Raw genomic sequence first — 16,834 nt, forward strand, 5'->3', positions numbered from 1 at the left:
CTGGACCTTATCCACAATGACAGTGAAGAGATGAAGGCTCTGGTGGACTGATACAATAAAAGTAACCTGGTTCTAAATATTAATAAAACAAAGGAGATCATTATAGATTTTAGAAAGAGCCAGCATGGTCATATTCCACTCAGTATCTAGGATTCAGCTGTAGAAGTGGTCAACAGTATTAAGTATCTGGAGGTGCAGATAACTAACAATCTGAACTGGTCTCTCCACACGTTATCATTAGTGAAACGTGCAAAGCAGCGTCTGTATTTCCTGCGTTGGATGAAGAGAGCATATCTCTCTCCTTCAATCCTGGCCACTTTTTACAGAGGCAAAATTGAGAGCATTTTAACAAACTGCATCAGTGTTTGGTTTGGTGGCAGCAATGCCTCAGATAGAGACTCCTTTCAGAGAGCGGTAAGGACAGCCAAGAAGATTATAGGAAGCTCGCTTCCTGTTATTTAGGACACTGCTTATAAGCGTTATGTGCTTTGGCATTGTCAGAGACCCCACATACCCACTTTACAGTTTGTTTCTCTTGCTCCCCTCTGAGAGGAGGAGGTTTCGAAGTATTTCTAGCAGGACTACCAGATTCTGTAACAGCTTTGTTCCCTATGCCATCCATCTAGTAAATATGCATGATTCCTTTTTCTCACCATGTACATGTATACATCCGGACTAGACTGTGTTGTTTCTCTGTGTCATAATATATGTGGGTATATGCATTATTTTGCATTTATTTATTTTGTCATGTTTATGTAGTGTAAATTGGAGGTGACCTTTTGAGAGCTGTATGCAATGAAATTTCATTTTAATATATGCCGATTAGTGTACATTCAAATTGACAATAAAGTTATTCTATTCTACACTACACAAATTACTGAACTCTTATTGTTAATGGTAATTTTCTAAAAATGGTTGTTCTTCTATTTACTCCATTTAAATTCATTTGGTGGGGCTTCTCATATTTGTCTTTCTTCTTTTTTAACATATGTGAAATACACTTCTTGGCATTTGTTGATACTAGGGCACCTGTTCTGTTTCCCTTCCCCCAATACTCCCAGCAAAGAGTCCGTCAGAGGCCTTCCTTTTTTTTTTCCTTTTATTTACATAGATACATGTCCTGGCCACGTCTACCCACGGGCCTGCCAAGTTTCTGGAGATAACGAGGAAATTATAGATAAGGCCAGAATTACTCACGAATATATTCTTCCCTCCATTGAAATAGTTAGCTCGCGCCAATTCATTAGCTCGCGCCAACTCATTACTTTGTCCAAGACAAAAAACCAGGAAGTCCCGCCTCCTATTTATAGTCTCTGCAGATGTCACTGCATGACAATTATGACTTGGCTTTGTCCCAACTCTTCCGCGCCGATGGCGATACGCCTACGTGACCTTGCATCCTCCAAAACTGTTCTTGGGCGTTGCCAAATCAGAAGGAGGCTCCATGGAATCAGGCTGTGCCGGCCCTCCCATCCCTTTGAGTGGGTGCCAGGGAGGTAGAGGGCCCAAGAGAAGCAGGGCTTGCCAGGTCTTCTCCCTCACTTTCTGAATCATCCGAGTCCAGGAGTCTGGGTCCAGGAACCTGGGTCACAACACTATCCCTCACTGCAGGGCCCTTCCCCTGGGGCTGAAGATCGGGCTGGGTTCTGCTCATGGAAGGCCTGCACCAAGTCAGGGGCATGAACGTCGGAGGCATCTACCCAGGAGAAATCAGTCCCGTATCCCTTCCACGCGATCAGATATTGGAACCACCCCTTCAGCCAGGGGGAGTCTTGTACGCTGTGGACTTCGTATTCCTCCGATCCGTCTTCGGCGACAGTGACGGGTGCTGTTGGGCACCGAAGGGGACTCGGTGTGGCCTCAGGAACCAGAAGGGACCGGTGAAAACGGGTGGATCCGCATGGATCGTGGCAGGGTCAGTCGGTAGGCTACCGGGTTGATGACTGCCTCGACAGGAACGGGCCGATGAATCGGTGGTCCAACTTCTTTACCGGGCGGTCGGACGGGAGGTGTTTGGTGAGAGCCACACCCGGTCTCCAACTGCCAGCGGGGGCGTTGCCCGTCGGGAGCGGTCGGCGGACCGTTTGTGATCCTCCTTTGCCCGATTCAGCTGCTGGCGTACCAACTGTTGGACCGCATGCAATTCCGTCAGGAAGGTCTGCGATTCGGGAACAGGAGAGTCCGGTGGTGCCAGAGGAAGAGCGCGGATGGTACCCACATTGGCAAAGAACGGGGTCATCTGAGTAGAGGTGTGCTGAGAGTTGTTAAAAGCAACCTCCGCCAGGGACAGGTAGTCGGCCCAGTTGTCCTGTTGCTGGTTGATGAAGCAACGGAGATACTGTTCCAGTATACCGATGACCTTCTCTGTACCCCGTCGGTCTCCGGATGGTGCGATGGCGACAGACACCTGCACCTCCAACGCGGCCATCAGGCTCTTCCAGAAGCGGGCTGTGAACTGAACTCCAGCGGTCCGAAACCACCCTGTCCGGTAGACCATGGAGGCGGAAGATGTGCTGCAGAAAGAGGCGGGCGTTTTGCGGCTGTGGGCAGTCCGCGGCATGGGATGAAGTGTGCCATCTTGGTGAGCATGTCCACCACCACCAGCACCGTGGTGAACCCAGAGGACGGCGGCAGGTCTGTCAGGAAATCCATAGAGATCGCCCCAGGGTCTGTCGGGTGTCGGCAAGGGCTGGAGGAGCCGGGAGGGCCCCGTGGCGGTCTTGGCTTGCCGGCACGGTACGCAGGATGTCACGTAGGCATGTATATCATGCCGCACTGGGCCACCAAAGGTCCGTGTCACCAGGTGGAGGGTCTTGAAGAACCCAAAATGTCCTGCTGCAGGGTTGTCGTGGCACTGGGTCATGACGAGGGCTCGGAGTGGTCCTGTGGGCACATATAATCGCCCCCGAAACTTGAGTAAGTCCTCCTCCAAGGTCCAAGGAGGCGTGGGGCCCACCTCCGGTCTCCTTTGCTGGGACCAGGCGTCCTGGCGCTGCGCCTCGCACCTGGGCCCGCAAGTCCACTGGCTCCCGTGCTGCGGCCAAGGCTTCTGCCGGCAGCACTGTCCGTGGAGGAAGGGGGTCCTTGGCGCAGAGGTACTCTGGCTTGCGGGACAGGGCATCCGCCCTCCGGTTGTGACCGCTGGGAATGTAGGTCACGCGGAAGTTGAACCGGGCAAAAAACAACGACCACGGATCTGCCGCTGGTTCAACTTCCGAGCTGTGGTGAGGTGCTCGAGATTCCGATGGTCCGTTCGGACCTCCACCTGATGTCGGGCCCCTCCAGATGGTGTCGCCAAGCCTCGAATGCAGCCTTGATAGCCAGCAACTCTTTTCCCAGATAGTGTAGTTGCGCTCGGAAGGTTGAGTTTCCGGGAGTAGTAAGCGCGGGAAAAGTGTGCCACCATTCGTCGGAGCCTGTAGCAGCACCGCTCCCAGAGCCACATTGACGCGTCTGTTTCCACCACAAAAGGCCGGAGCGGGTCGGGATGCCTCAGGACGGGTTCCGTGTGAAGGCTTTCTTGAGGGCTGTGAATGCTTCTTGCTGCGGGGACCCCACGGAATGCAACCTTCTTCCTGAGGAGCTGGGTAAGTGGAGCTGTCAGTGTGGCAAAGCCGGGATGAAGGTCCGGTAGTAGTTGGCGAAGCCCAGCAAGCGCTGAACATCCTTCACCCGACGAGGGCTTCCCAGCTACACAAAGCTTCTACTTTACATGGGTCCATGGCTATGCCCTCGGGCGAGATGATATGCCGAGGAATTCTATGGAAGTCCGGAAGAAGACGCATTTCTCCAGCTTCGCATTGAGTTGTTGCTCCATAGCGTTGCAGAACCAGACTGGCGTGTCGAAGGTGGCTTTCCCTGGACCGGGAGTAAATCAGGATGTCGTCAGGTAGATAACCACGAACCGATCCAACATGTCTCGGAACACGTCGTTCATGAAGTGCTGAAAAGCGGCGGGAGCATTGGTCAACCCAAATGGCATGACAGTGTATTCGTAGTGTCCGTATCGGTGCGAATGCCGTCTTCCATTCTGCCTCCTTCTCGTATCCGCACCAGGTTGTAGGCCCCGGAGATCGAGCTTGGTGAAGATCGTGGCCTCCGCAACCTTTCCAGTAGCTCCGGGATGAGCGGCAGGGGTAGCGATTCCGCACCGTAATGGCGTTTAGCGGCGGTAATCACAGCATAGGCGCAAGTCCCTGTCTTCTTCTTCACAAAGAGGACCGGGGCCGAGAGGGACTTTGAAGGCGGATGAACCCTCGGGCCAGGTTTTTGTCCAGGAAGTCCCTGAGGCGGCCAACTCGGGCTCCGACATGGAATACAGGCGTCCCACAGGCAGTGGTGCGTTGGGCAGAAGGTCCACGGGCAATCGTGGGGCCGATGCGGGGTAGTCGGTCCGCCTCCTTCTCGCTGAACACGTCGGCGAAGTCCGTCAGCTCAGGAGGCAAGGTGATGGCAGCGGTGGGGCGTTCTGGCGGCACAGGTGTGGCGGATGTGATCGACGCACTGCAGACTCGGGAAAGAGATGGCGTTCGCGACCAGGCCACCTGAGGATCGTGGGTCCGAAGCCAGGCCAACCCAAGGACCAAGGAAAATGAAGGTCCGCCGTGACATAAAACTGCATTCAACCATTCTTTCCCTTTTGCCCTCTCTGCTGTTCGGTGAAAAACTGTTTTGGATCTTGGAAGATGGTTCAGATTAGTGCATTCCTCTGTCTTCCTTTCAATGGTTCTGGATGCTTTTTTGCTAGATGACAGACACTTCTGAATCATGGGACTGTGCTGCTTGGGAATTGCTTTAGCTACTGATATATGCCTTTTTTCTTAAGGAAAAAGATAAGTTTATGTGGAGTGTATAAATTAGATAAACAGTTGAAAAGACTAACTCTCAGAAATCCAGAAGCAAAATTAACTATGAGGGAAACATTTAAGTTGCCAAAACCCAGCTTTTCCTGCTGTTAAAATTTTAAGATGCGAAATCAGTTTTAAGTAAGAATTGGTGGCCAAAAGGAAATATTAAACTCTTTCATCTTTGAAACATTCTTACGCTTTGGGCAATAATACTAATGCATCTTATTTATATAAGTATTTTATTTAATATTGCAATTATATCTTGTATTATTTCCAGGAATTCAACGGCAAAATAGAGTTCCTTTAATTTTTAATCCTCACAACAACAATCCTGTGAGGTAGACTGACAGATAAAAATGCTGGTACAAAATCACCCAATAAATTCTTTGGAAAAGTTACATTCTTCATATTTGAAGCTTGATACTTAATCAGAACCAAGGTCCTGATTTGTAGAAAAGGCACTTCTAGTTCATTTGAAAACAGAGCTTGAATTCAACTGACGGCTTCAAAGTAGCTATTCTACTTTGGAAGTAGAATTGAAATAATAAGGCAGATCCCAATAGAATAAATGTTTACCATGATATATATATATATCCATGCACTTTATTTATCTGTTATACAATACAATACTTAGAAGATGCTCCAATCCATAAAGACTTTGGGTGACATGCAATAGTTCAAACTATAATCAGAGACAAAACAAAGTAATAATGATACTCAATTAACTATGATGATGATCCAAACAAAGCTAAGGACCCAAATCTTCCTGGAATTGTATCAATTTAAAGTAAGGAGACTTGGGTTGCTGGTGCCTCTTGAGGTAAGAAGTGAAGGAATCTTCCATATTAAATGTTAAATTGATGATTTTTCCTCTTTTTTTTTTTGTACACCATTTTTTTCTTTTTTGTGGTTGTTAGGGTTGAATGTAAGTTTTTGTTTTGTTTCATTTTGTTTGTTTTACTGTTTGTATTTTATTTTTATGATAAAACAATAAATAATATTTAAAAAAGAAATGGAAGAATCCACTGTCAACAGAAAGCCTCTTGTTTACAGCATACGCCTTGAACCAGGGGTCTCCAATCTGTGGGCCATGGCCCACTAGTGGGCTATTAGGGGTTTGCAACCTGGCCGCTGAAACTGCCGGCGAGCATGCATGCATCCTTACTTGCACAAACAGCAGGTGAGTGTGTGCACACAGGTTCCCTTTGCATAAGTGGCAGTCCCAGGTGCTCACCACTTGCACAATGGAGCTGTGTGCATGCGCTTGCCATCCGCTTGCAAGGAACCATCTCCACCCCGCCAGTCCGCAAAACCGGAAATATTGGGGAACTCTGCCTTAAACCATAAACAAAGTACAAGAACTTTGAACTTGTTGGATTCATCTTTTATCTAGAAATGAGTAAAGGAAGTTTGAGCCTTGTGCATGAACTCTGAGTGGTTAGTTTATAACCTGCTTGGGATTTTCCCTGTGTTAATGTTACTCAAGTCTCCGCAAAATAAGCTTAAATTCCTGTTTTCTTTTAACTGCTATTACATCAGTGACTTTACCTCTGTAGAACATTACTTTTTGTTGAAACCAGTTTATAATGAAGATTCTAACTGAGGATGAGAAAAAAGAATATAACCTCTGCCAGAAAGCATCTTAGAGTATAGCCAGCATTAAGCACAAAGTGTCCACAGCCCATTTGTCAATCCGGCTATTATATAGCACATTCATATTTGCAAAGAATTCTGTCCATGAAGTCCAACCGGATTCTTTGGAAGAGGCCCAGGATAAACTAATTCAGGAGCCCCCTCCCCTGGTGTCTGAAAGTGTCCTCAGATATCAAATTTATATCAATCACAGGAAGTCTTGGCAGTCAAACCAGTCACTTTTTCCCCTCACATCTGGAAGTAAAAAAATTTCTGCTTTAAAGGTCACAGGCATCATGGGTAGGGCATGGATTGAGGGCCATAGAAAACATGGGAAAGGAAGAATAAAACTAGATTTCCACCTTTTTAGAAACAGTTATTTTTAAATGGCCTGGAACGCAGCCAAACTATACAACCCTCTTTCTCTCTTACTCCCTCCTCCTCCCTTCCCGGTTTATATTTGTTGCTGAATGAAGTGTGACTGCAAGATTTTGTGTGTGTGTGTGTGCGCGCTCAATCTCCTCTTGGAATTTACGAGTACTTTTGTTTGCTGAGAACAATATTTTTACAACAGGATGGATTAAAAAATACATTGTGTTCCATGCTGTTTGTAATTTAGGGTTTTGTGATGTTTTTCAACTTTCACAATCTTTAAGTACCTCACAGATTGTATTACTCAGGGAACTTTTCTTCGAAAGTGACTGATAGGAGTGTGTGTGTGTGTGTTTATGTGTGGTGTTAATGGATGCTTGTGGCTTTTCTTTCCTGCATGATTTGAAATCTTAAGCATTTAACTTAAAGAAATGGAGGAAACACTTCATCTTCCAGTCTTTCCTCCAGCCCTTCAAACAAGAGCTTGGGGAAAGGTTGTAAAAACAGAACCTTTTGCATTTGATCTACAGGTATTTCTTACATTAGACAAAAGAAGTTGTGTGCTGAAAGCTACAAAATCTCTGAAGCCTATCTTGAAAACCAGTTCCATATGAATGGGAATCAAAATTGGCATGAGGTTAATATGTGCCTGTGTAGAAAAAAGGGAATTACAGAACATTAGGATGAAGGGGTGTGTGTTTTGATGCCCCAGTTTTAGTGGTGAATAAGTGCAGTTCTAATTGTTATTAGGTAAATCTGATTTATTTTGATATAATTGTGATATGTAATAATTTTCATTTGTAGATTGACAATTATATTAAAACAAAGCAGATTTGGATTATATATTGGCCAACTATAATATAAAAAAATTAATTAGGGTCTTTGACCCTAAAAATTTTCTACTATTAAAACAAATATATTTTGGAGGGGTTTTTTTTAGGGGTGGGTGTTAAAAGTAGTGTCAATCCCAACTGTTACTGTACCTCCAAACTTTATAAGATCACATAATGAGCAATGAAAAACTATGTCTGAAAAATCAATTCTAGGTATTTAATTATTTATTATCAAATTTATATCCATCTCATAACTCCGAGCAACTTACAAACAGAGACAAAGTATAAAAATAGTAAACAAAAATGTAACAATTGAAAAACAAGGGGGAGAATGTAAAAAACATTTTATAAATACAAAAATATATAACATTCGCAGTAGAGGTAAAAACTTTCCATCCATCCAAACATACAGGACAGTCACTGTACCAGTTCTACCACAATCGTGGGTCTCCATGGCTGATGGCATCACTGTAGTTTTAAGGCCTTGAAAAAGGCCAACAGGGTCAGGGCCAAGCTGGTTAGTAGATTGATGATGTTTCTACCAGATGGATGCCACAGCAGGAAAGGCTCTCCTCTTGGACCCTGCCAAACGACACTTCCTGCCTGACAGGGCCTATAGGATACCTCTGCTGCCAAACTTGTTTAAATAAATCAGTACATACGTACATATTACTTCATTCGTTTTGCAAGGTATGGGCAAAAAAAAAATTAATAGATCATACTTCTGAACATTTCCAGCACATCCAGCCAGTGTCTTTACCTCCCTCCCAAGAGGAACCCTGGTCATAACTTTCTCAGTTCTTTTTAAGATGAGAGATGTAGACGATTCATCAGAGGATAGTTTGAGTATGTATGGTTCATGTTCAGAAGCTATTGACTGACAATTAATATAAAGTTGTGGCATTTCCACAATGATTCTATTTTTTTCCCTATTCTGCCAGGAAATAGACAGTATTTGGTTAAATGTTCTTATTTTTCTAGAGTAGTGTACAACAGGCAATGAATGATTCATGGCTATAAAGGCATGCTGGTTTGTAAAGATCCAATGGATGTGATGGATGCACAATTAAATTCATTACTGACCAACAGCCACTTTTACTTTCTCCAGAAAGGGAACCCAGCCAGCAGTTTAACTCAGCATTTAATCTCCAGGAACCGCCTTATATCATATCTTATCATATATTGTTTACTCTTTAGATTCAAATTCCAGAGTTGCTATTGGTGCATCAGTTGTAGCTGATAAAACTTCTGCTACTGACAGTAGCAAGCAGCTAGGAATAGTAGGCCTGTAAACCTGCCTGTTCAAGAAAGCATTATTTTGCCTCAAATAGACACTTTTTAAAATAATTTCCTCTGTTTTGACTTGAGTTCAACTTTTGTTGTCTCTCATTAATGAATGCCCGTAAGACCTTGAAGAACCAGAGTTTAGCTTTACCTACACTTCACCAATTTCCCAAAACAATTTAACAGAAATTGGGCAATGGTTTGTGAAAGCAAGCGTATCAGTAATGTATGTATTCACTCAAGTCTGTAAAATCAGTTTAGCTCTAGGCAATCTATGACCCAGTATCTAATCTAATTGAAAGAAAGCTATCTTCTGCTGCCTAAATGGAGGAATGGAAGCTGGCCTGTGGTTATCAAGATCATCTACACACATAAGAAAATATTGTTTTCTTCAAAAATGTAACTCCACTTTTTTGAAAACAGATTAATAGTCCCTACAATCAGATGCAGTTACTTGAAAATAAATAGGCAAAAACTAAGGAGAACATATGTGATCACCCAAACCTGTCCATATATATTCATAAATATAATCTCTGCCTAGAGTATGATGCAAACCCTGTATTTTACATCAGTTATTTCATTTACCAAGAAATGAGTAGGAATCTCTTATGTTGGATGGCAGTAGCTAGGAAATTATCTTGTTTGTTTTATCACAAGATAACTCTTTAGAAAATCTTGTCTTTCCATCTTGTCCATCACAAGAGTTTTTTATCCTTAGAATTAGGACACTGAATACATGACTGTTTGAATGTAAATTTTAAAAAATGTTCCCAATGTTAGGATGATTTAAGAGCGAAATCAGTGAAATTTCAATAAGAAGAATGCAAATATACCTGTTCCTAGCCCTACCAAGAGCAACAATTTATGTGATATTTCAGATCCACCGGCTTCAATGTGAGCCTTATTTTGAAATTCTAGTGAAACAGTTGTGAGTCAATCATACTGTTAGCTTTCCAATCTATTTAGCTGTTATATTCTATGGAGATTAATCTGTTTTCCTATGCAAGTTTGAAAAAAAATTAAAAGTATGTTAATTAGACAAATTTTCCCTATAGGGATCTGCAGAGAAATAGAAAGAAAAAGCCATTTTTATATGGCCTTTCATATAGTTGATATGTTGAGCACAAAGATGATTAACAGTTCTTCTGTAAGGGCAGTGGTTCTCAACCTGTGGGTCGGGACCCCTTTGGGGGTCGAATGACAATTTGCCAGGGGTCGCCTAAGACCATTGGAAATATGGGAAGTATACTTGCGAGTCGAAGAGTCGCGCCCCAGTGGTTGACTCCACAAGCCAGCTGCAGGCTCTTCAAATCGCTAGCCGAATTCGGCTTCAGGTGCGATGAATTAAAAAAGAGAGAAATCTTTGCTCTGATGTCTCCCTCTCAAGCCAGCTGCAATCACTCCCACTCGCTAGCCTAATCTGGCTTCAGGCACGATAAACTTAATAGGGTAGGAGTCTCTGCTTTAATGCCTCCGTCCTCAAGGCAATCGCAAGCAGTTCAGATCGCTAGCCAATACAGCTTCAGGCGCGATAAATTTAAAATGAAAATAATTTTACAGTTGGGGTCGCCACATCGTGGGGAAGTGTATTAAAGGGGTCGCAGCACTATAAAGGTTGAGAACCACTGTGTAAGGGGATGGTTCTTTGGATTTTGCCATACTGTTCTGCTTTGCTCAGGCTATATTCATGCTATTCTGATGCTCTACTCTCTTCCCCCACACCCTTTCTGCAATTGGACAGGAATCTGCTAAGAAAAATACCTTATATCACCAGGCTTGAAATCCTGGGATTAGAAAACTTACAGCTCCGTCGACTTCGACATGACCTGTGTTTAACACACAAAATCATCTATTGCAATATCCTTCCTGTAAAAGACTACTTCAGCTTCAATCGCAATATTACAAGAGCAAAAAATAGATTCAAGCTTAATGTCAACGCTTCAAACTTGATTGCAGAAAATATGACTTCTGTAACAGAGTTGTTAATGCTTGGAACTCATTACCTGACTCCATAGTCTCTACTCAAAATCCCAAAATCTTCAACCAAAAACTGTCTACTATTGACCTCACCCCATTCCTAAGAGGACTATAAGGGGCATGCAAAGAGCACAAAAGTGCCTATTGTTCCTGTCCTATTGTTCCCTTCATTATATCAAATTAATATAGCTGATGCATATTTTTTTACATATATATATATATATATATTTTCTTCATGATATGTTGTTTTATTTATGACAATGTTTGTGTATACTGTTGTGACAAAATAATTTTTTTTTAAAAAAGAGACACGTCTTCTTTTTCACAACGCAGTGATTTTAAAAGAACACAGTTCTCACCTGATTCCACTCAAGATAGGGAGTAGTTTTATGGAGGTTGTGATAGAAGGCAAGTAGTTGTGCCTTGAGCTGCTATTGCCTTCTTCAGCAGCTCAATTTCTCTTAATTTTAACCAAAAGCCATTTTTAACTGGACTGTTTCCAAGTTTCATGTAACTCCTTATCTCTGATCTATATTCTGGAAGGTTAATGGGATAGTAAAACCTTCTTAAAGATAGATAAATGTGTTTCAGTTTCCTCAGGGTAGTTCTCTACTAAAGATGTTTTTTTCCCCCACCCTGCCGAGGTATCTCATTAAGTTCCCCACTAGTGTCATTATTAAGTTTTCATGTGTTTCTCTGCTTTGATGCTAATCTTTGTGCTTGCATTTAATCCTGTTCTGTACAGCACCAATGTGGTTATGAACTATTCTGAAATTGAGTCTAAGGTTAGAGAAGCAACCAATGATGATCCATGGGGACCTTCAGGGCAGCTCATGGGGGAGATTGCCAAGTAAGTACTTTGATTCAGCTCTATTGAAAGATACATCTTTAAGTATATATGCCACTGCTGCTTCATCGCTCCTGAAGGATATAAATAAACTAGGGAGCGAAGTGTATTATGAAGGAAAAGAATGATCACAAGCAACTACTTTTAAATACAGGTTGTCCTCGTTTAGTGACCATTTGCAGTTACATTGCTGATGAAAAAGTAATTTTGCGACCGATTCTCACATTTAAGTCCTTCACAGGACTGTAAAACGCGTGAAGATTATAAGCATGGTCCACTTTCACTTAGTAACCATTCTGTTTAAATTGCCAATCCCAATCGTGGTAACTAAATGAGAACTACCTGTGTTCCTTTTATTAAGTAATATGTAATATTTCTTTTGGATAAGAATTTTGTAATGCATTTTTGAAATATAAATAGTGGGGCTCCTTCACAACCACGTTTTCCTACAAAGAGCACATGAATGTCATGTTGGACTAAAATAAAGCTGTCCTTATTTTTATTTTTTCTTGATTGCCAATGGAAAGACATCAGCATTGCTAATTCTGTACATGAAATACTTCTGTATAAATGGTCCACAGCTCTTAATTGCTGATGGAGGCTTAATTCAGAGCAAGTCTGCCACCTGCTGTCAAATGCAAGTGGTGACATAAAGTAACACCATTGATAATTCTCTCTCCTTCTTCCTTGTTCTTCCTCATTTTCATCTTTTTCTTTTCTAGAGCTACTTTTATGTATGAACAGTTTCCAGAACTTATGAACATGCTTTGGACACGGATGTTAAAAGACAATAAAAAGAACTGGAGGAGAGTTTATAAGGTATGTACAGTAGTGACTTTTTGTATTCATTTATTAAAGCCTTAATTTTGGTGTAAACTTTGAATGCTGAAAAACACATCTGAATGTTTTAATTTTACCACAGTGTCCTCTGGCAATTAACTCAGTTTTGTGCGTTCATTAACATAATATCCATGCTAAACTTCACAGGTTTCCAGATCCTCTGTGTGCAATTAGTAGAACTTGATTTTAATCAAGTTAATTCTTTTTCAGCATACATTTTAAAGAAATGGTCTGCTTTGAAAACCAAGGGATTTTTTGGGGAGGTGGGAGTCGGCTGTAGTTGTTTTTATAAAAAGGCTTTTAAATTGAATTCCTTCTAGCAATTTTGACTTTTATTGCTTAATAAAAACCAAATAAGGGATCCTCCGTAACTTGATCTTCTAAATCCCTCCTAGCAGTCCACCGTTGAGAGACCCAATTTTAAATATTTGTTCTGAACGTTTGTTTAAAAAACTCAATTTGAAGCTGTTAAAGGAACGTTCTACATTTATTTCTGATACCTTTTATATATTCTGTTTTCTCCCTCTCAATGCACAGGCTTATTTTATATATTTTTATATAAAAATGTTTATGTTTTATATATTTCACCTTACTGGGCATAGAACCAGTTGGTTATCTCTTGTTTTACTCCTATTATTGGCCCAGTTCAGTTTTATTTCTTCTACACTTGCTCTTCCACAATACTTTCAGTGAAATTCAAGTATACTTAATGCCATATTTCCACAGTATCTTGCAGCACTAAAAGGCTTTAAATTTAAAGTCTATACAATGCACACAATTCTGAAGATGTTAACTTTTTAAAAATAGTAATTTTATGCCTGTTTTGTATTTTGATTACTTGCTCTAAACATACATACATATATACATACATACATATGTTTTAATGCTATTGTGCATTTTGTTCAATATTTGAAGGCTATATAGAATGATTTGTTTACTTTCAGTTACAATTTATAGACATGTTTCTGCTGGCGGTGAATGACTTCTATGCATGTGGGGGCATTCCATTTTGTTTTCCTGGTTTTAGTTTTTCAAAAAGAGGCGAATTCTGGAAGCTGTAGGAAGTTTAGAGAATTAACATACTTTAAAAACTTATTTTTGTTTTGAAGTTTGCTTACATTTATCTGAAAATACTGAATTTTATACATCAACACATTTCCTGCAGAAAACGGCATAGAAAAATTGCTGTAAAATTGCTTTTAAATGGAAAAACACTGGGGAATAAAGTAATTGCAAAAAAGAGACACAAAAGAAAATTGTTTCAGTCTTTAAAGTTCAGAACGTTTTTCCCCAAATTGCCTTAACTGCAATTTTTCTCTTCCTAGAAAAAAAAATCATTCTTCAGGCAAATATCGTATGAATTAATGTTCTCCATTTCTTCTTTTGTCTCAGTGCAAAACACAGATTTACATCTACACAGTATTGCTAGTACTTCTGTAACATTTTTAAGTTGGCTCATTTTTACCAGAATGAATCCTACTTTTCTTTCTAATTTATTGCACGTTTAAGCTTTCCTTTTCTTTGCAGTTTAAAATACTGATGACATTTTTCATGCAGTCATAAGGTGCTTTGTATTTTTATAGTCTCTGCTGCTGCTATCTTACCTCATAAGGAATGGATCAGAGCGTGTTGTTACAAGTGCCAGAGAACACATTTATGATTTGCGATCCCTGGAAAATTACCACTTTGTAGGTGAGCGATAGAAGAATCTTATAAGCAAATTAAAGCAGTTGTTGGAGTTGTCAGTCACCTGAACCAGCTTAGAAGCTTCCCTGCTCTAATTAGAATGTGACTGTTGCCGGTTGTGTGAAGAGTGCAGAATCCAAGACGTGGGGCCCTAGAGTATTAATTAGTGAAGACAAGAACTTGCAGAAAAGACCAGCTAATAACAACAGAACCAACACAACATGAGTGTTTGGGTTTATATTAAAATATGCACTAGAGACTTGTTCCCTGTGGTGTATATAAAGGAATAGCTTTAATCATCTGGGAAGAAAGGTTAGAGCTCCAAAACATACACATCTGTTTGAAGCTAGGGATTTTTTCCCCCTCCTACCAAATAATATTTACAGTGCTCAGGCAGCAAGGCCAGTGTTTTTTCTGAATAAAAAAGAGGCTTTGAAAGGTGGAGCAAATTTTAGTGTGTAGTGCACTTCAGCTGATAAGATTTTAAAAATACAGATTTGAAGCAAGATAAAAAGCTAGCAATTAGCATTTTAAAAAACCCGATTCATTTTTTTTCCTTTTCAAATACCCCACCCCTTCCTAAAGAGTTAAGAAGCAAGGTTGTTTTAAGTGGGTTAAAACTGACAGGAAATGTGTTTCTAAGCATCATATTTTTCACTTTTTTTAAAAGTGAGCTTTTTAGTAGATCAATGTGGGTTAGAAAACGGTAGAAACTAAAATTGTGCTTTAATGCTGTCACTTCAGATTAAGATGAAATATTGGCTATAAAAAGTATAACTTATATTCAATAAATAAAATTGCTTTAGAACACATAACCTTAGCAGTTCTTGGGTTCATTTTATATAGAGATTTCTGCAAATGCTTCAGGTTAAAGACTGTTCCCAATTTATTTTTGTATGTGCCTTTTTTCAGATGAGAATGGCAAGGACCAAGGTATAAATATACGCCAGAAAGTGAAAGAAATGGTAGAATTTGCCCAGGATGATGACAGACTTCGTGAAGAAAGGAAAAAGGCAAAGAAAAACAAAGATAAATACGTTGGGGTTTCTTCAGACAGTGTTGGAGGATTCAGATATAGTAAGTCCAGCTTGGAGATGATAGGTGGTGGCTTTAGTGACATGCAATGGTATTTAGAAGTTAGTGAAACCTCTTGAATTTTCAGTATTTCTGCATAAATATGACCTGAAACCTGACCTGTTCACATATAAGTCCTAAAACTAGACAAAAAGAACCTAGTCAAACAAATGAATCAAAAAATCTTACACTTTGTTCATTGATTTATTGAGGAAAATGATCCAAAGCTATGTATTTGTGTGACAAAAAATAAGTATGAAATACAGGTGAAACAGACACATAGTGCATAGATACATACATACTTAAACACATCATAATTTGAATGAAGTTAATTTGATATAAAGTACCTAAACAACTATATCTCAGGTGAAACAAGTAATCCTTGGTTAATGATGATAATTGGAATTGGGAACTCATAAAAGCATAACATCACATGACCATGCCAACTTACAATAGCAGTTCTAGTTGCTTTCATTAGGCAAACCCCACAAGGTCCATTGATTGGAACATCACATCATCACCATTTGTAACCACTTAGGAGCTTCTCCAGTGACTTATTTGTAGAAACCAGTAGTGAAGGTTGTAAATGGTGATTTCGTGACCGCAGGACTTTCTAACATTGTAATTCAGACCCGGTTGCCAAGCGCCTGAATTGTGGTCATCTGACTGCTGGGATTCGTCAATGGCTGCAACTATGAGGATCAATCCTATGTCCCCTCAGCACTGTCTTAACTTCAAATAGTAGCTGAATGATCAGTCACTGAATAGGGATCACCTATCTAGGAAAGGAACTCTCACATTTTTGAAGATTTATTACCTAATATTGAAATAATTATTTTTTTCATAATGGCTTGGTTTATGTGAAGGGGAGTGGAACCATGTAGTTTTGTGTGCAAGTAAGTATTGATGACTTGAAATAATGCTTTTGATAAATCCGTTTGGTGATCCTGAGAGAAATTGAACTAGCAATTTTCCATATTCTGTGAACTGTACTCATTTCATCTGGAGGCTCACAAATGAAGAAAGTTATCATAGGCAAAAAATGCTGAAACAACTTCATTGGTCCAGTTCTTGTACTGCCATCAGAGTTGAGGCTAGTCAAAAAACACAGAGACATGAACACAGCCATTAAACAGAAAATAAACAGATGAGATTGCTTTTTAATACAACATTTAGCTCCTGATGCAGTTGTCCAAACATAAACCATTCAGTGTATAGTGCAGCTGGTTTTGGTGGCCCATGACCAAACTGAAATGCATTTGTTTCAGATGTTTGTAGAATAAAATGTAACGGAATAAGTAGATGTGACCATATCATTGTTCCAATGGGAAAAGTGAGGAAAAAATGAGGCCGAGGGACTTCCTTTGGGACAGTGGCCCTTGACGCTGCTGAGGGGAAGAGAGGAGAGGGAGAAGAGAAGATTGGAAGATCGGAGGCCAATA

The 16,834-nt window shown here is 40.8% G+C and overlaps 1 protein-coding gene across 1 annotated transcript in view; it reads left to right on the plus strand.

The window, feature by feature from the left end:
• Positions 1 to 16,834, plus strand: part of CLINT1 (clathrin interactor 1) — a 79,608-nt gene that overhangs the window by 37,522 nt on the left and 25,252 nt on the right. The window contains exons 2-5 of the mRNA XM_058167647.1: positions 11,691 to 11,795; positions 12,515 to 12,611; positions 14,216 to 14,324; positions 15,231 to 15,395. Of these exons, the coding sequence (XP_058023630.1) occupies positions 11,691 to 11,795; positions 12,515 to 12,611; positions 14,216 to 14,324; positions 15,231 to 15,395 (476 nt within the window). The remainder of the gene's footprint in view (positions 1 to 11,690; positions 11,796 to 12,514; positions 12,612 to 14,215; positions 14,325 to 15,230; positions 15,396 to 16,834) is intronic.

The sequence above is a fragment of the Ahaetulla prasina genome, chromosome 2 (genome assembly GCF_028640845.1).
Source record: "Ahaetulla prasina isolate Xishuangbanna chromosome 2, ASM2864084v1, whole genome shotgun sequence".
NCBI lineage: Eukaryota > Metazoa > Chordata > Lepidosauria > Squamata > Colubridae > Ahaetulla > Ahaetulla prasina.